Source organism: Chroicocephalus ridibundus, chromosome 2, assembly GCF_963924245.1.
Source record: "Chroicocephalus ridibundus chromosome 2, bChrRid1.1, whole genome shotgun sequence".
Lineage (NCBI taxonomy): Eukaryota > Metazoa > Chordata > Aves > Charadriiformes > Laridae > Chroicocephalus > Chroicocephalus ridibundus.
Genome location: NC_086285.1, coordinates 163,229,222 through 163,249,090, shown reverse-complemented (window position 1 = coordinate 163,249,090; position 19,869 = coordinate 163,229,222). Strand labels below are relative to the sequence as shown.

Sequence of the window (19,869 nt, the reverse complement as noted above, 5' to 3'; positions counted from 1 at the left end):
TGGTTGTACTCAGCGCTCCTGATTATTCTGTGTCTACAGTTTAGAACATGGTCAGTTGTCTTATGCTTCCTTCATAATTAATGGGAGGAAATGGCCGCAGTTCAGTTCCTTGATTTTAGATGTCAGCTTTATGATGAAAACAATCATTCCCCAGCAATGTCTTTTTCTTTATCAGTTCTCCATCTCTCAACAGAGGTGGTAGCTCAGAAATAGGTATCTAAGTTTGCATGCGTGAGTCCTTGTCTCAGAGCCCAGAATTTTCGTATTGTTTGCTTTTAATGAAGATATTTGACAATCTTTCTCCTTATATATTTTCTCTTAAAGAGGAAGGTATAAAACTGGAACCTTTTTCTATGAGAAATACATCTTAGTGCTTAGTGCTTAATATTAGAAGATGGCACTCCTTTAAGGAGGGAGCAGAAGGAACACCTTGTGTGGACTCAGTATGATCCTACTTATGCAGAAAACCAACATCACTTCGGACTGTACCATTTGCTAGCCATACTTCTTCCATTCTAAAGCACTTCCTTTTCCAAAATGAGGATCCAGACTGAATTGTATAGAGTATGGCTAAAATGATGGCCAAGGCTCTGCTCTTTCTCTTGATTCCAGAGGACCCTAGAGCTCTGAAACAATTAATGAGGTGGCTTGTCTCTGTTGCTAAAAAAACAGTCTAATCCCCCATACATACGCTCTTGCTATTCACACATTTAAAATCCCCACAGTGATATCAATCCTAGAGTTGTCTTTACAGTAAATAAACAATTTTAGGTTCGTATTTAAAATCCTCAGCTGACAGATTAGTAAGGCAATGACTCCAGGTGCCTGTTGTTTTTGCAAGGCATGTGGGATGAGAGGTGTTGTCTGATGAGAGGCGACACACACAAGTTGAAACCTGGGAAATTCTGACTTGATATAAGGGAAAAAAAATGACTGTGAAGGCAGTCAAACCCTGGAACGTGTTTCCCAGAGAGGTGGTGGAATCTGCTTCCTCAGAGATGTTCAAGACTCAGCAGGGCACAACTCTGAGCAACTTGATCTGATTAGACCTGTGTCAAGCAGGCAGTTGGACTAGATGATCTCCAGATGTCCCTTCCAGCCTAAATTATTCTAAATTTCTATAACAGTGACCAAGTTACGCTGCGAACATATAGTGCCCAATGAATTGGTTTTATGATTTTTTTTTATAATGGTTCTTTCCCCATTCACGTTCTACTACTGCGTAAATCTTTGCAAAGTATATTCTCCTGAAACCTGTCTGGTCTCTAAGAATTTTTATGAATTCAACTGAGGTCAAATTTGAAAGCACACCATAAGGGCAAACACTAAAGAATTTAAAACAGATTTTCAGCATCTTTAACTCACACATTTTTTGAGTGCACTTGCAGTTGCATTTTCCTATTACTTTTTATTTTTAGTTTTAAACAATAATCTATGCCAAGAACGGCTGAAAATAGACCTATTAAAGTGTAGTCTTGCACAACAATATCATGTTATAGTATTGATATAAACTATGAAATTATCTCATATTTTTCCTTCTTCTCGTCAGTGTAGCATTTAAATGGCAGAGTAATTTTTGCCTAAAAAAACCAGCAGTGGATTATAAAAAAGGACATTTTTTCGTGACATTGTATATCAACCCACTTCCAATTTTCTATTGTTTCCATCAGCGTTGCTTTATGCTCCTTTTTTCTATATTCCATAGTAAGAAAAAAAATAGATTCGTGCTGAACCTGGAGGTTTTGCAACCTTCCAAGAACAACCAGCTCCCTCAATTATCATCAGCCGTTTCTCTGTGGGTCAAGACAAGCAGTTCCCTTTGTGTCTACCACAGAATGCTAGTTAACATCGTGAAGATTTGCATGCGAAAGCTCAGAGAAACATCCCAGCTCGAGCTGAGAGGCATGAAATACAGATTTTAGGGAAGTCAAAGGGAGAACAGCACAGGAGAGGCACTGCTGTGTGGTTCGTGAGTCTTCACTGTTGCTCCTGGAGATGCATAGCTATTGGGACCGTTAGGGTCCAAAAAGGGAATCAGTACCTAGTTGGCATGTAGGAATTGTATTCTTACCCCACTGGAGATCAGCAGTGGATTAAATTGCAGATTGTTCATGTTTCCCCACAGTCGTGCAACATTGAGAGTTCTATTCTGGTGCCTTTGTGCATCCCATATGCTGTAAAAAGCAGATTTAGATGTATTCTCTGATGTTTCGTAGAGTTCAAGGACAAAGCACCTAGGTGGCTTTCTCACTTCTCTGTTTTCATAACCCTTTCTTCTCCTGCAGTACAGATAACTTACTCCTGTTTGGGGGAATAACAACCAGATATAATCATGGATTGCAAGCGCTCACACACTTTTCTACCGCATCGTTGGATAAAAATTGTAAAACGCATACAGAGACCTCAAAAATATGAGCTGTTATTGATAGTTGTCGTACTACTCCTTGCAACTCTCCATGAAATCCTGGGCACAAACCCGCAGTTTAATAAATAGTTTTATTTTAAGTCTGCAAATTTCAGAAATGAGTAATTTATACAAGAGGTGTTTTTTGACAGAAGTGAAAACTTTTGATTTATGGTGCCCTAATGCAAACTCACCTTACGTTCTAAGTGTAAATGTGTTATTTGGGGAATTTTTACATTAAACATGCTGTGATCTGTCCAATTACATCTCCTCTCCCACGAGAGATACACTAATCCAGACATTGGTCCTGCAGTACAGAGTGGCTCATACTGGTCTGCATTTTTTCTGCTAATACTCATAACAAAACATACCACAATGACATCAAGCTACAGCCTTTGCAGAAGGGGATAAGAGGATATGAGGAAAAAGGAAAGTGATTGTAGCCATCCTTATAGACCTTTCCACCCCTTCTCCTGTGGCAGAGGGGACGTGCTTTTGCACAGCACTCCCTACGTTGTGGGGAGGCATCGACTCCACAGTGGGACGTGTGCGAAGGACAGAGATGGACTTCTCTCTTAGAGTGTTTGGACCGAGGGTCTTTGTACCTGTGGCAGTATTGCTGGGGCCTAATAGTTTTGGTACGGTTTGGGCAAAATATACATGTAAAATGAGGCACTATTATGGTTGCACATCTAGCTAGTTAGGTGGCTAGGAGGTAGGGGTGTTTAAAACGCCTCTTTGTTTGCCAGCTGCTTGATTAGAAGTGAAAGGCTGCCCACAAACGTTGGGTTTTTTTTTTTTGTGAAAACCTCTAGAACAAATGGAGACTATGAATTTTAATCTCTGTATTTTATTTTCTTGATCCTCTGTTGCACAGGGCAGCTTTTATGCCCCGTCTGAAAACTGCATGCAGCATGCATACAAATGGCATAAGGACCTCTGTCATCTGCTCTTGAATGCTCAAAGAGGACTTCACACGTACTACGCCCTCATAATGAAGGAGATTCCTGATTTACCACAGCTGAAATTGGGTAAGTGAACAGACATTTAAAATCACTGAGGATTGTACAGTGCTGCATTTTCAATACACATTGTAGTACAAAAATTCTTGGGCTTTTCATAGATTTTTAGAGGATTTTTGTCCCTGTTTTCTGACTAGTGGGGTTTTTTTTTTGCGCAATGTTAAAGATGACTGCCTTCTCAGTTTATATAAATCCTTTTATAGGAACTGGAGGTAGCCTGATGTGTAGAGGGGTAAAATGTTTTGATAAATTTCTCAAAATACTTGCTTTTCAGTGATTTTTGTCCCAGTTGCTTTTTGAAGACTTGAACTTCCAGTTCTGAATTGCCGTGAGATCTGGGGAGGACTCTAACATCTTTTTTTAAAACTGAAAAGAAAAATCTGAAAGGTGATATGAGTATTTTTGAAACATATTCCCTCATTTACAATTTACAATGTATTTCTTCCCTGCCAATTACATAATTACAACTCGCTTTTTAAAATGATTGTGTTTTTCTTCCTAATTTGATTGTTTAATAGATTTTCTGGTTTTGGCAGCAGCTTTTTTTGGCTAGTCAGGCCCGTTGGGTCCAATGTGCAAGTGCTGGCTGGCTGGGTTTGCGTGATGGAGCTCTGTAATTTGTGCTTAGTCATGTTTGTAACGACAGCATGAGCTCCTGTGAAAATGAGGCACATCCCTGACTAATTCCTGCTCTCCCACCTATTTCTTTGAATTCAAGGAATGTGGCTCATGATTTCACATCTGTGTGTTTATGTCTTTGTATTTCTGTACACAGGTTTTGATGTTATCAGTTTGTTATGTTGCAGAGATAATTATATTAGGAGACTCGATTACACTGGCCAGGAGATTTAAAAAAGGAGCAAAACCCATTTTCTAGTTTCACTGTATAGTGCTTGTACACAAGAACTATCAAACATAATAAATTATACTTTACAGACTTACGGGCTTTATAGCTCCTGTTTTCCACTTCATGTTTTGTTCCCCAGCATACATTTTCCTTCAAGATAGCCTAAAACTCTTAGGGTGGGAAGAGCACATACTGTGTTATTCAATCCAGCTATGAGAAAAAAAATAAATTACAGCATTTTTATTTGCAACTTATAAGCTCTCAGAATCCAACAAGCAACCAAACTCATGCTTCAGGCATCTTGGTTATCAGGCACATGTAATAGGTGATTTGTGTCTCACCTGCAGAGGCTAATAGGTTGGGAGATGGCAGTTATGTATGGTTGGTTGACCACAACTTGAACTACCCCAGAGCATATATGGGCTTTCTAAATACAATTAGCTTGGTTTTCAAATGACTACCGGTACTGAAGCAGGCACTTAATTTGCAAATGTGCTTGTTGGAATGCATGCAAATTTGCTAAATGCAAATACCCTTTTTAGCCTCTTGAGCAAAGTGCTATTTGCATCATTTTATTCAGAGTCTGAAAATCTTCTGAAGATTTAGTTTTAAAGCTAATCTGATGCCTGTTGCAAAACTCAGCAAAACCATGGGGTGTAAGATTCAACCAGTATGATGAATATGAAAAAAACATTCATATCTGTCTCCTTACAATCATTAGGAAGAATCAGGCCCATTTAGGACAATAAAATATGTTATCTGACAAGTAGTGCTTTATGCCTTGGGATGGCAGGAATCGCACCTTGCTCTTGCTCATTTTTCTCCACTGACCAGGGGGACAATGTAAATGACTCATTCTGTTGTAAACATCTATATTGGTCAGATTAATCTCGTCATAGGTTTCTAAAGATAGTCAAGATAAATCCAAGACTGTAAGTCTCTGCAGACTTTCTTAATTATTATTATTTTTTTTTAGCTCCCTGAATAGCATATAAAAAAAAATAGCCTTGTTTAGACATTTAAATTGGGAATGAATATTTCCCATATGTGACCAGCTGAGGATGGCTCTTTTCAAGGCGCTACCCATCTCAGTTTCCCCGTTCCCATTCCTTAGTACTATTTAAGAGTCATTTGGGGACTGGGGAGGGGACTGGCCTGTTGGTTGTTCTGCTTTGTTTTTTTACGGATACTATTAGAAAGCTCCGCATTGCAAAATCAAGCTGCCAAAGTCGGAGAGTTGATTTATGTCCTCTTTTGCCTTATGGTCAGTGGTGCATTTAAAGTGGAGTGTCCCTGTGCTGGATTCTCTCAGGACTACATCAAAGCACTGCTTCTTGCTGTAGGAGTGGAGAGGTACTGCACACTCCACAAGGCAGTACAGAGGTGCCCAACCTTCTACTAGTTGGACATCTGGTATCATTTACACAGTCCTGTGTAGCACAACAGGGAGAACCATTTCTTGCACATCAGTTGCTCAGACTTTGCCACGGTGAGACTTTGCATTCAGTTCTGGAGTTGGCCATAAATATTAAAGGCGAATAAGCAAACTTTTAGTAAAAGAGAGGGCAGACAATGAAAAGCCAAATTCTGTCATCTTTGTCCTGTCAACATCATTCCAGAACTTCTACAGTTTTAGTGGTCCAGGCTATATGAGCAGAAGCTGTACCTGCACCTGCACCGGTACAAGGTGGGCTGTGGAGAACCCACATCCAAACAGAAACTTGTCTGTCAGGAAAGAATATCAAATAACCTATTTCTCACATGAATAAACAGCAGAGCATTAACATTTCATATTTATTGTTCTCAACCCTGATGTCTGTCTTTGTGTTTTTTCCCTAGAGGAGCTATCTGTGGAAGAGACGTTATCTCAGTTTTGTACGGAGCTGCAGGTATTTTCTTCAGCAGAATCTGCCCATACTTTTTTCAAGTCCATTTTTTGAGTGCTCTGAGACAGCCCAGTCACATATTGGAGTGGGGAGAAAAGGAATGTGTTGCCAGCAGAAAGTTTGTTGAATGTTCCTCTTCCACCAACAATTTCACATAATTTCAATTAGTCACTTACAAGATGTTTCTGTCACTTTTAGCAAGTCACCAGCTGCATTGCTTTAACATCCTTTAGTGAGCCTAGCCCTGAGTATGAGAGTATGCAGAAAAATACGGTTTGGGGGTAGGTTGCAATTACAGCTTTTATGCTGACAGGAGAAAAGACCCTTTGGCAGGTTGTACAACCGTATCTTTTCAAATAAAAATGCCTCAGTATGTAGGGTAGCTCATGGGATGAAAAAAGTGATTTTGGCACAGAAACAACTGAACTACTCTCTTGAACTTGCTTCTGCCATGTTCATTTCAAGTGAGATACAAACAAGCCCTCAACGGTGCCAGGAAAAAATGCAAGCGTCAGCTGATCACTGGGGAAAATCCTTTATAATTGGAGATTTAATAGATTTGATATCCTCAGTTTATTAGCAGGAGGGACAGCATAAGGAAGAATGACAAAATAACAATTAATGGAGGGAAGCTGAATCCAAACCAAAATGGAAGTGCATTCACACTCCAGCTAATTTTTGTTAGCCATAGGTGAAAAATATTTGAAATGGCAAATATTTTAATTTTAAGTCATGACCTGGATAATTTGCAAGAAATCTGATTTCATATGAATATGATTTAGAGAAATATAAGTTACTGGGTTCAGCTCTACTAGATCTGGAAGCTGTAAGGGCATAGGAAGTCAAACCATACAATCTGTGTATGTCTCCTTTGAACTTATTTTCTCTTTGTCTGGGAAAGTCCAAGTTGGCTTAGCAATAGCAAATTAATGCTAGCATTAATTTCTCTGTATTTTCTAATTTCTGTACAATCCTTGTTCTCCCAAAAGGCTTATTGACTTGTTTTGCATGACAATATTAATAAAGCCAGACTGCTTTGACTGTCATTTGATAGCTGCTGGGAAGAGCATAGCAACAGATAGGTGAACACAACAACTGGAACAGCTGGTCGTCTGGAGCGTTATAAAAACTTTGGTTTTCTTGTACGTCATGAAAACATTTTGCCTTAGCATCCTGGGATGATAGATTTGATCCATCTATGCATAATGTGATGATAAAGACAGTGAATTTGCAGACGCTCTCAAGACATAAATGTTGAACTCTTGTACAATATTGGTGGGAAATAGGCACAGCATTGACCGTCCCTGCAGTGTAAGTGCTGAGGTCACATGTACTGCTGGAAGATGTACAGTTTAGTATTGGCAATGCTCTCCCAGTATTTTGCCTCTAGGAGTATATGAACTAAACCCATTTCTTTTCAGCAGAACATACGAAAAACAGTTATTTATAAAGGAAGAAAATGCTATTAAAAACCATACAGAGAGAAGCCTGTGGGGTTAGTCTCCCATTACCACTGTGTTACCAGAGCCAGGTCCATGTTTAAAACTAAATACAAACAAAAGAAGGGGAAAAAAGTGAGTTTAACCTGACATAGCTTTGTATTCAACCCAAGAACACAGCAGGTACTCAATGCAGGAAAAAGTGGAAGGGAAATATTTTTGTAATTGTGATTGATTTGTCAACAAACATGCAAAAATAACTCCTCAAAAAAACTTCACGATTTGTATTGTGTGACAGTATTGTTAAAGCCAGACTACCCTGAGTGGGGCTTGAAAGGTGCAGTCACAGGGAACAGCCCAGCAGGAGGTATGTGAATGGAGTAGCCAGAATCACATTTGGTGGTCATTTTAATTGCTGGGGTTTGCTCTGAGGGACTTAGTCCCTGGGATTTGACCTGCATTGCTAGTGTTGTTAAGCTCGTCCTGTGTGTGGCAGTGCAGTAAGGGTCTCACAACTAGAAGCAGACATTAGTCTTTTCTTTCCTTCCTTCCTTCCTTCCTTCCTTCCTTCCTTCCTTCCTTCCTTCCTTCCTTCCTTCCTTCCTTCCTTCCTTCCTTCCTTCCTTCCTTCCTTCCTTCCTTCCTTCCTTCCTTCCTCCCTTCCTTCCTTCCTCCCTTCCTCCCTTCCTCCCTTCCTCCCTTCCTTCCTCCCTTCCTTCCTTCCTTCCCTCCTTCCTTCCTTCCCTCCTTCCTTCCTTCCTTCCTTCCTTCCTTCCTTCCTTCCTTCCTTCCTTCCTTCCTTCCTTCCTTCCTCCCTAATATGTTCAAAAGGTTAAGAACCAATAAACTAGAAAAACAGCCATCATACACTTATTCCTAGTATGGCTTGCATTAATAATGCATCTTCTTTGAAGACTGTGCTTCTAGTTTATGATGTAAGAGGCAGCTTACTGACTAAACAAAAAACCCTAAAAATCGACATACAGCATATAAAATTGAGTGCAGTAAATAAGGTAGTGCCCTGCCTCTGCAAAGAGAAATGTTTGGGCAGGATCTTTTGTCTACCAGTACCCCCCTGGTTTTTCCAGTTCCAGAATGGGTACTGGAGCTTGTGCCATTTTTGACAAGTTGTTAAACCCAAATAGCACCCAAATAATGTAAACTCCGTGACAGTATCTGTGTTGTCCATACACACATTTTCTCTGTTTCTCTCTCTCTCACACAGACAATTTGCTTTTAATCAAGGCTTAGTTTGCAGTGTCACCAATCTGGAAACTACCTGCATAATAAAATGCAAAAAATAAGGAGGCTTTCAGCTAGACTACAGTCCTAACCCAAAAATGACCTGGCCGATAACTGATAAGTGATTCCTCTGGTATCATTTCTGGTGTATTTCTGGTAGTATTACCGTTTTCATGGAAGGAGATAGGGACCCTAGGAATAGAGGACTCAGTTCTGTACTCTTTGTGCCAAAACATGGAGGTAAAATGCAATGTCTGTCTCTTGTTAAAGACATTGTGAAACCAGGGAGATTGATATGCAGAGACTGCTGCTGACATGCACTTCCTGGGCTGCCGAGCTTTAACGCAGAATTGCAGCCTAGAGCTGGAGGGCAGGGAGGGCCCCAGCATGTCCTGGTGTGGGAGAGAATCAACGGCAGACTCTGGGATGTCTGTTTTCATCGCGTGTTTGGGGATACGGTGGTTTGGGTTTGGGGTTTGTTGTTCGTCCCCCCCGCCCCAGTTATCCATCTGGTTTCCTAGTGTGACATGGCTGAGAAGGCTCCTTTTGCTGCCAGAAAGGAGATGACAGCCATGGTTTATTATTTCAGAGCATCCAGCACCATCTGGTGGATAATTTGGAACCCGCTTTCTTTGATTATTTTTTTTCCCAATTACTACATCTGCAGTAAAGTGTCCACAAAAAGTGAGGCTGTTCCCACTTCTTGCTCTCCAATTGTGTAGCTGAGACCCTTTGTGCTAAAATACATGGCTTCTAAAGAGTAAAAGAAAAAGTCTCACCAGCTTTATTTGGGGTAAAATAAATAGTAGCTTTAACAATAATTCTAAATCATGAGGAATTTTTCTTGTTGTTGTTGTTCCTAAAAGGATTTAATCTTTAATAAACTGATTTCCCCTCTCTCAAAATGTCCTCTCTCTCCTCCAGCTTCTGAGCAATCCAGAGAAGATAGCAGAACAGATAAGCAAGGACCTCGCCTGGCTTTGCTCCCACCTCCTGGCCCTGTGGACCCAGTTCCTGGAGGTGGCAACTCTCCACCCAGAAGTCACAGCTTATCTGACTCAGGAACATCACATGCTAAGGGTACTGTTAAAGAAGTTAAAAGCAAGTTCAGTAATGAGAGCTTCCTGATAGACATTAATGATTTAGCTGGATATATATTTCCAATACTATTCTGCCCATATGAGTATTTATTGGAGATGGGGTAAGCAGGACAAGGGGTGAAGATGAGGTGAAGCACAGGATTTGAAATCACAGATTTCAATTTCTGAAATGAAGGCTGTTACTTTTATGGGGCCCAGGATCCTGTGTACAATTAATAGACTTCAAACACCAGAATACAATGTGGAACGGGAGGTGGGTGGGAAGAAGTAGATACCTCCTGTACTTGCTAGATTTCCATAAATCATGAACATTTGTTTTAAAAAGCACAAGCATCACAATGTCAAATAACCAAAAATAGATGATTTTACCTAAACCTCTTTCACAAAACTACCATAAGGAATATTGACTTGTTCTCTTCACTATGTCATCTATATCTATATCTATATCTATATCTATTTCTATATCTATATCTATATCTATAGTTCTCACCTTTCGCCTAGTGAGGTGCACACCTCACACAAAATATTGATATTGTTCATGTGGAAATTGCTTCTTGGACTTGATAATAAAGAAGGCACAAAAGCACTTGTCTTTTGAACTAACTTTGTCAGATCTGCTTATCTGATTATCTCAAAGTGATGTGTCTTCCATTAGGGTGTTTTTGGTTATTGACCAGACCTAAGTTCAGCACATCACCTGAGCTGAACTCGTAGTCTGTTCTAATCATTAGAGAAAAGGGTAGGATTCACCTTGCTTAGATATAGGCATCTACAGTGTAGGTATTGATGTCTCAGCTTATGTTCTGCTTCCTGTCAAAGTCAGTGGAGGTCCAGTTACTCTCTAGAGTAATAAGATCAACTCTCTGGTTGCTTTCCCAAAGAGCATGCCTGAGCTTGCGAAAAGGAGACATAAAATTCAGGAAGAGGTGACCGATGCTGAAATTCCCCTGGTTATTTTGACTAGGTCTCCCTTAACTATCAGCCAAGGGAACCAACGCTCTAGGCTCCCAGCTCCAGCAAGGTAAATCCCAGCCTGTGGTTCCAGCCTCCATTGACGCCGACTGCCTGCTTGATCTTTGGCAAATTACATACTTTTGTGTGCTTCAGTTCCTCCCCATATCAGCTGTGTGTAACGATACTTTCTCAGCTCTGGAAAACAGTTTGAGAGTCCCAGATGAAAAGACTTGCTATTAAGATACAATCTTTTTGAAGAGACGGTAGTGCTTTTTTTAGAAAGGTCGTTTGTTGGAGCACAGCTGGGATTTAGGGAGATGCTATGACGTATGCTTTTCGCTACCATTTTCTGACACTGTAACAGAGGTCACTTTTACAAATATTATTAGTAATGTATGGGCTGCAGTTTAACAGCTTAGTACATTTGATTGCATATTATGCTTGATTCATTGAAACTCAAAGCTTATTCCAGGGCAGATAGCAGCACTGAATTTTTTATAGCTTATTTCACACTCTGTGCTCTGCCAGCCGCTTCAGATCTGTGACTCTTTTGTAATTGATTATCCAACATTGAACAGATCTAATGTCCATGAAGAGATTCAAAGAACTCTCGTTGGTAAATATCATGACACAGGCAGATGTGTTTCTACCACGATAGGGCCTATTCTCCTCTGGGCTGGTATATAAGGCTTCTTTTACTCTCTTGGGAGTCACTGTGGATGTTCCCATAGAAGACATGATCAATTACGAGTTGTTATAATTTAGTAACTCACTCCACTGCTGCTATATGATTTGCATGGTGGGAAAGAAAGCAAGCTTCTCAATTTTAAGATTACAGGGGAAAACGGGAAGTTTTAGAAAAGTAGTCAGAAGATGCACATAAGGAAATCATGATTTACGGTCAAGGGACATTTCTTACCTCCCAGTAAAATATGCAACAACACCAGCTGGTGTGTGCTGGACTGGGAAAGTAAAGCAGAATTGAGTTCTTTGTGTCTTTCTGTCACCAGAGTGGTGCAAAGCAGACAGAGCGTACTAAGGAATCTGGTCCTGACAGTCTCTGCTTTGTTATTCACTTGATTGTACTTGGCACCTTTCAACAGATCTTAGGATTTACTTGTGTGTTTCTCTCTCAGGTGAGGAGATTCTCAGAAGCCTTCTTCTACACCGAGCACCAGAAACTCGCTGTGCTCACATTCCAGGAAGGCCTGTAAGTAGCCCATTGACCCTTCCCTGTCACTGGAACAACTGAAAATGTAGTTTAAAACATTTTGCAAAGAAGATTGAGGTCTTCTCTGCTGGATATGGAGGAGTTTAGTTTGAGAGAAGTCACTGGGTCTGTTCTAGCTCCATATTGTAAAACCATTGAAACCAGTGTTAAAAGTAAGTGACGCCAATCAAGCCTCAGAGAGTATTAATTTCAAGATTCCTATATTCTAGGGATATGATGAAGGAGATCCTCTTTCCCCACCTCTCTTCTAGTCACAGTTGGGTGCATTTCTCTTCAGAGCGTATCTCCACCACCACCACCAGCCTCAGAACAGGCAGAAGTAGTTTTTGATGTCTTTCTTCAATTAACTTCCTAAACCCACTATACCAGATCCAGTACTGGTGCTTTTAATGGGAAATAACTGCTGACAAGCAACAAAAGCTGAACATTAAAAATTTGCTTTTTACCACTCCTAATATACATTTTTGAGGGTAGGCAGTCAGGGATTTCTTTTGGTGTTTAGTGCAGCTCTACTTTCTATGGCAGAAAAAATCTTTAAATGCAGAGAGGAGCATTAAACAGCCAATGCAAAGTTGTGAATGTTCACTAGATGCAGCAGTTGAGGATGGGAATGGGGAATACCACCACAATAGCTAGAGGAACTGTGGGAGTGATGTGAGCTCAGGGCTGATAATTAATTGTCCAAGAATCAACAGTGCAAAATAGTCCAGGAAAACAAGTGCCGCAGTGGGCTGCTTTCATAAAAATATACTATAAAAAATTGGCAAGGTATTTCCTTCTACTTGACACTTCTTGCTTGGAGCCAAGCTGGGCAGTATGAGGACCCAGTTTTAAAGCTACACCAGGACAAATCCTGCCTTCAGTTTTAGCCAATGATCCAGTTAGAGCACATGGATAATGCTCAGCACCCGACACCTGAAGGCAGAGTTCAAAGAAAGATGCTCAGATTTGAATTTCTGAGTAATGAGGGACTATTTGCGCAGTGAAACAGCCTGTCACCACAGGGAGACCACAGCATTAAGAGTATGGAAACCCATCTTTCAGAAGGTTTAAAGGCCATGACATCAGGTCCTGTTATGATGATGAGGCTTAAGTGAGACATCTGCTCCTGACCTAGCGCAAAGAAGAAAATTACTTTCTCGGAGCTGTCACTAGGGATATTAGGGCTGATTCAGTGTTGGTAGAAAGGGTCATGACTTCATTAGCGTATGGGTTGTACAAGGCTACCTTGTTCTGCCAAATTGGAGCAGCGCCGTGGCTGCAGGGGCCCAGCTGTGCTCACTTAGTCCTCCCGTGTCAGGTTTTGAGTGAGTTATGTACAAGGAAATCCCAATGTCAAGATGCCGGGGTGAGGGCACAGATGCTTATGGCCCCATTCAAGCAAACATAACCCTGCCAAGGGGGAAGCCTAATTGCATGAAGTGCTTTTATTTCTCCAGGCAGCCACGGAACTAGCCCATTTCCTAGAAATAAACATATTTTTTACCTCAGTGATTATCAAGGAGACTGAGTTAAAAAAAAAGTAAAATAGTTTACAAACTTTAAAATTTGTCTATGTAGTAAATTCGGTCTACACAGGCCTCATGGCAGAATCATGTTTTCTTTTTGATTTGCTAAACGATGTAGTTGGAAAAACAGAGTCTTGGCTGCCAGAGTATTATTAACGTTGGGTGTGGCGGTAGGGAGCCTTAATTGGGTTCACAGGGTCTCCAGGTGAGATCAGCTCTCAGCATGTCAGGTGCTGTACAGGTGCTGTACAACCACCTCAAACAGTAACAGTTTTTCCCCCCAGTTCTTTCTTCCTTCTTACCAGACAAGAGCTGTTTTTTGCCTCCCGTACTGCTGCTGTGAGTTCCGTGTGAGGCCATGCGCCTACATACCTGGCAGCATTTGACTGCCTAGACAGAGGAGGACACAGCATTTTCAATAGGCTGGGTGTCACACAGGGTGGGAGGCTCCAGTGGGTGACATATCCTCCCAATATTTTACAGAAAAAATATTTTTTCCACACCTATCAATATAAGTGATTCATCTTTAGTGCCAGAGATTGGTCTCAAAGCAAGTTTAGTTTATTATTTTTGCATGTGGTCTTTAGTAAAACACATGACATTAATTAGTATGTCAGTGAGAACTTATCATGGTGCTAGGAGTTAACTCTAAATACCCAGGTGGTGCTGCAGGCAATAATGAGCAGTTAGCTGGTTGTGACTCCTGTCTGAGTCATGTTTTAGCAACCAATGAGTTGCTTATCTTTGAGGAAAAAATAACTGGCCTACAGGTAAGAGCAAATGATTGACAGCAACAACTCTGTTCTGGAGTTGAAGTTGATATTTGTGTCTGAACACGGTATTCTTCCATGCTGGCACGAGGACAGACCAATTGAATGGCAAAGCTCCTGTTTTGAGTTTTGCTTCGTAACGTATGAAGTTTGTTTCTTCCAGTTAACTGCCACGTGGTGGTTACCTGTCTTCTGCCAATGATAATCTGAAATATTGCCGTTGTGCTGTCCTATAGGATCTGTGCAGAGTTGCTTTCAGCTGGCCATCTACAAAAAGCTTGTTGCCTTCCTCTTTATTCCTTAGGATAAACAGACAAATTAATCGAAGTGTCAACACAAATAAACACACTGATGTTTTCCTCGTTTTTTGAGGAAGATGCTTACATAGGAAAGCTCATCAGAAGTAATAATTGTTGTATTTATTGTAGCCAAACCCAGAGCCATGTGCCAGTTTAATGTCACGTTCCCTGATGAAAACCAGGTGGCATTTTACATGGCCCAAAAGACGGAAACAGGCAGTCATTCTAGTTCTGTCAACAGGCAGAAGCTGAACTGATGTGTCTTAGCTCTTCCGGATGCATATGTATGTGAGATATCGCAGTGCTCTGAGGACTGCTATAAGTGAGATTGAGGACCTGCCATGCGTCCTTCTCGGACTCATTCCTCCCTATACTGCCCAACCAAATTTTTGATTATTGCTTCCCGCATCTGGGTTTTGAAACCCTTGGTGGACCTCTTTTCCTGACCAGGAAGCTAATTGAGGTATGTAGTGACCCCTGGGAGGAGAGCAATGAGTCGTGTTAGCTAACAGAAGCCTGTGGCAGGAACAGCTGGAACAATTTTGAGAAAAGACAGAGGTTTTGCAGTAAGGCAGTGTACAAGTTGTAGGTATCTAACTGAGAAAGAAATCAGCTGATGGGAGACTTCCTAGGAGCGGGGGGAACCCCCTCATCAGGCAGTACTATGTGTCTTCTGCCTACACATCCAGCTTTGCTGCTGGGCTTGCAGGAGTGATGGAGAAACAGCACGGTAACTATGCAAACATTCAATTTCTCTTGTACTTTGCTGCTAGGATCCAAAGTCATGGACAGATTTCTACAGAAATTCGTAATTCGGAGTACTTCACCAGCATGCCCCCGCTTCCGGCAGAATGCCTTGACATAGACGGGGACTGGAACACACTCCCAGTTATCTTTGAAGATAGGTACATGGATATGCCTTGCAAAGGTGAGTGAAACACCAGAAGGTACAGCTTCGTAAGACAGCTTGGGCTGAGGGAGGTTCACTTCCCCAGCCCAGGGTAAGCGATTTCACAGCCCTTGGGCTGACTCTGGCTTGGATCAGAGTGTGATCCACTATGTAACGAGTTGAATGATTCTGTTTTCCCTAGTGACAAACTAGAGTATTTCCTGTAGCTTCACATTTTTCATCTTCAAAGTAAGCTGTTTAGTTACAAGACCTGGAGGCAAAATCTAGAAAGAAAACAAAATCTTTCGGATTTTTGTTACAGTACAAATTTAAAGGAAAAACAGCACTGTGAATCTCATCCCTAGTGTGACATCTAGTGGCAAGAAAACTCAGAATGAACCCCCACAATTTCAGCATAAAGTCCAACACTGTCCCTGAAAGGCAGCATTGCTTTCAAAAAAAAAAAAAAAATTTCCCCTTGAGTAATCAAATCAAACTTTTAATCAAGAAGTTATTTAGCTCTGTAGATTTTTACTAAAACCTCATAGCCCTTAGCTCACTTTTCTTTTTACTCAACTATCAAGAAGCAAGGAAGCAATGTGCATTAATATTATAGGTGCTAATAGTCTAGTGAATACGACCTGTGGTCCAAAATTTACTCTCTTCCAGAGTTATCCAACTGCATAGATTTTGAAAATGCTCATTACAGGTATTTAAACTATTAAACTAAGTATTAAACTGACGCACAAGCAAGAGATGTACTATGAACAATGTCGTATGGCAGCAGGAATACAAAGAAGTGTGAGCTCTGTTTCACTTACCCATGCTGTAGAAACTAGCAGTTTAGATACAACGATACTGAGGAAAGTGTATTTTATTCATATTGTCTTCTTTGGCTGAACAATACCTGTTCATTGAGTATAATTCTAGCTAAATGCACTCTGGCACTTATATAATATGCCTCTAATGTATGTATTATTTCTATAATATAATATAAATATTTTCTTAGGCCTTACAATCACTTTTCAAAGTTCTACATCACCTTTGCACCTTTGGGTATTCTGTTGTGGTCTTGCAGGTATCAATTCTTTTTTTTTTTTTTTTTTTTTTTTCTCTCTTTCAGACCAGAATTTGGAAGTTTTCCCAGATTTTGAGGTTCCTGCAAATACCCAAATGGACATAATAGGTGACAATGAAGATTTTACATCAAATGATGCCACTGCAGTAATAAAAGGAGACTTTGGGAAACGTACTCTGATAATACACACAGACAGGATAAATGGGAATCCCTCCTGCATATACAGTGGTACTGAAGGTGCTGCTTATACATCTAAGGGTTTAAACCAGCACTCCACATCTCAGGTATGTACAGTGAACAAAGAAGGCCAAAGGAAAACTGAAAGTATTTTTGTTTCAAGTAAGGAAACTACTTCTGACTCAGAGCCAGGCAATACAGAATGCACATCAGAAGACTTTAAAACATCCCAGGAAGTTTTATTAAAAGACAATAGACTTGTGGCAGATGTAATCTGCAAAGATACGAAACCTAGCAATAAGGATTCCCACAGAAGTGAGCCTATGTTAATCGTCAGTGCTCAGTATGAGTGTGGAGCATGTGGAACTGAGGGCTTGGAAGACAGGACCGAAATACGTAAAACAGATGAATCTAGTCATCCTGAGAATAATCTCACTTCATCTGAGCTTGCGTTGAATGAATTAACCAGTCTTGAAAAAACAGAAGATCCAGACACCAAGGCTCTGCTCCCTGTTTTGAAAACTTTGCCCACACACAGCGTTGGAGTGAAATTGTTCACAAAGGAGCAACGAGGCGAGGAGTGTGAAGAATTTACCCTGATGTCAGGGGTTATAAAGAGATCCTCCTCTATAATATCTGATTCAGGCATTGAAAGTGAACCAAGTTCGGTGGCGTGGTCTGATGCTCGTAGCCGGGCACTGGAGCTGCCCAGCGATCGAGAGATTCTGCATCACTTGGTACGAAGGCACGCCATCCACCGAAATTCCCTGGAGGGTGGCCACACAGAAAGCAATACGAGCTTGCCCAGTGGGATCCAAGCGTCGCTCACATCCATAAGCTCTTTGCCCTTTGAGGAAGATGAGAGGGAAGTGGAGCTTACCAAGCTGACCAAATCTGTCTCCGCTCCTCAGATCAGTAGCCCAGAAGAGCCTGCAGAGGAGGTGGATATATCCAAACACAGGGAAGCATCCTCAGGAGATTCAGGAGAAAACTTAAAAAGTTGCATGGAAAGAGAGGGTGAGGATGGGCAATTAGTTGTGGACTCTCTTGGGTGTCAAATCACCACTGAAAGTGAGCAATTAGAACAAGGAGGACATCCCAAACCCTATGTCAAACACAGTAGCAGTAACATTGAGTTACAAGGGGAGGAGGAGAAGGAAGATTTTCCAGAGACTTACTGTAGTTTGGAAAGTGCAAGACCACCCGTTTGTCCAAAGCAGCTCAGAGAAAATGTCTCTGAATGCCAGTCACTGGAGAGCAATGATGAGTGCAGCTTAAAAACACCAAGGGCTTGTAATTACTTGGACAAAAATATAGATAAATTTGATACATGTATTGAGGATCCAAAGGATAAACTTAAGCCGGACAATTTAAAAACCCAACAAGGCTTTTATTCCGATAGCAGAATTTCAGGCGAGGAGAGTTTCTCACAAAGCATAAAGCTGGTACCAGATTTTTGCTATCCTGTTCCAGCTCCTTCAGAGACCTCAACTGAATTTGGCTCAATGCAAGGAGAATGTGGTAGCTCTCTTGCTGATGAGAGCCCGGCAGTGTATGCAGAAATGCAGGGCTTACAAGAAATCGAGCTCAATGACTCACCTGCCTCAGCAGACCCTGCTGCAGGATCCTACCAGCCTGAAGATCCTCAAGAACCCAACGGTCAAGAGCATAAACTTGTAGCCAATGGCACCGTGTTTCATTCGGCGACAGCGGAGGGAGTAGCCCTGGAAAGCAGAAAGGCTGTTGATGTGGTTAACCTGTCTGTCTCTTGCACAGCCACATGTCTTCCCTTTTCTTCTGTGCTCAAAGAGACCCCTGCTATGGTCGGCTTCTCTGCAAAGCAGGCTGCATTCCCCATCACACGCCAGCCTCTGGGCTCTTTCGGAGTTGTCTCTTCTAATTCGAATGAGGTGGATGAAGAGACCAATGAAAGGATGCTGAAGTAAGAATGTCTAATTGCTTTCTTCATTATCGTTACTGTAGTGCCAAGAGACCCTGTCAAAGTTCAGGGCATTAACAGAGTAAGCATAGGGCAAGCTTGCATTCAGAGTCATCTAAAATAAATAATCCAAACAGACAGATAGTTTATATAGAATAAATAATCTAAATAGACACGAAGGATGAAAATGCAGAGAGACTGAGGTCATCAATGACATTAGGTCCTTAATCCTCATGAAAATCAGTAAGATTTAGATGCCTAAATAATCTTTAAGATTATTTATCTCCTTCATGAAGTCAAGGTTACCCAAACTTGGGTATTGATCCCCAGCATTCAGTTCACTACTGCAGTGCCATAGCTTGTTTTTCTCTTCTGCTTCAATAATTGCACTCATTAGCTAAATTAGGAAACAGGAGTACAGATTAGAATCATAGAATCATAGAATGTGTTGGGTTAGAAGGGACGTTTAAAGGCCATCCAGTCCAACCCCACTGCAGTCAGCAGGGACATCTTCAACTAGATCAGGTTGCTCAGAGCCTCATCAAGCCTGGCCTTGAATGTCTCCAGGGATGGGGCCTCCACCACCTCTCTGGGCAACCTGTTCCAGTGTCTCACCACCCTCATCGTAAAGAACTTCTTCCTAATGTCTAATCTAAACGTACCCTGCTCTTTTTAAAGTTTAAAAAGATTGGCTGGTAGGGTTTCAGCTTCAGTTTCTCAAACTGGATAACGGGAGAACTGGCATCCTGGGTAGCTGGAGAGGCTTTTATTTCTTTTCTTGTTTCACTGTCAATGGCAAAAGTGCCACATCATGGCCTTGATGTCACAGTGGCCCATTTCAGAGATTGACACACTAGCAGATGTATACTTCTGTTATACTTTGATGTCTCTGCTGTGCTGAGGGAAAACAGTAGCGTGGGAATTTCTCAACCCATTCAGCTGTCCAAAATGTTGGATTTCTGCATGTGCATTCATTTGTAGCCCAAGGCTTTACTTTTATTTCCTAAAAGCATCTTGAAGTTTCTTTTATAGACCCTGATGAAAGTGCTGCTTAATCTAAGCACAAAATTTGTTCCTTCTTTGT

General features: G+C 41.2%; 1 protein-coding gene across 3 annotated transcripts in view; it reads left to right on the top strand.

The window, feature by feature from the left end:
* FAM135B (family with sequence similarity 135 member B) overlaps positions 1 to 19,869 on the top strand; it is a 223,913-nt gene that overhangs the window by 181,190 nt on the left and 22,854 nt on the right. For all 3 annotated transcript variants that reach the window (XM_063327583.1, XM_063327582.1, XM_063327585.1), the window contains exons 8-13: positions 3,282 to 3,435; positions 6,113 to 6,162; positions 9,765 to 9,920; positions 12,031 to 12,104; positions 15,476 to 15,630; positions 16,715 to 18,788. In XM_063327583.1, coding sequence (XP_063183653.1) covers positions 3,282 to 3,435; positions 6,113 to 6,162; positions 9,765 to 9,920; positions 12,031 to 12,104; positions 15,476 to 15,630; positions 16,715 to 18,788 — 2,663 coding nt within the window. The remainder of the gene's footprint in view (positions 1 to 3,281; positions 3,436 to 6,112; positions 6,163 to 9,764; positions 9,921 to 12,030; positions 12,105 to 15,475; positions 15,631 to 16,714; positions 18,789 to 19,869) is intronic.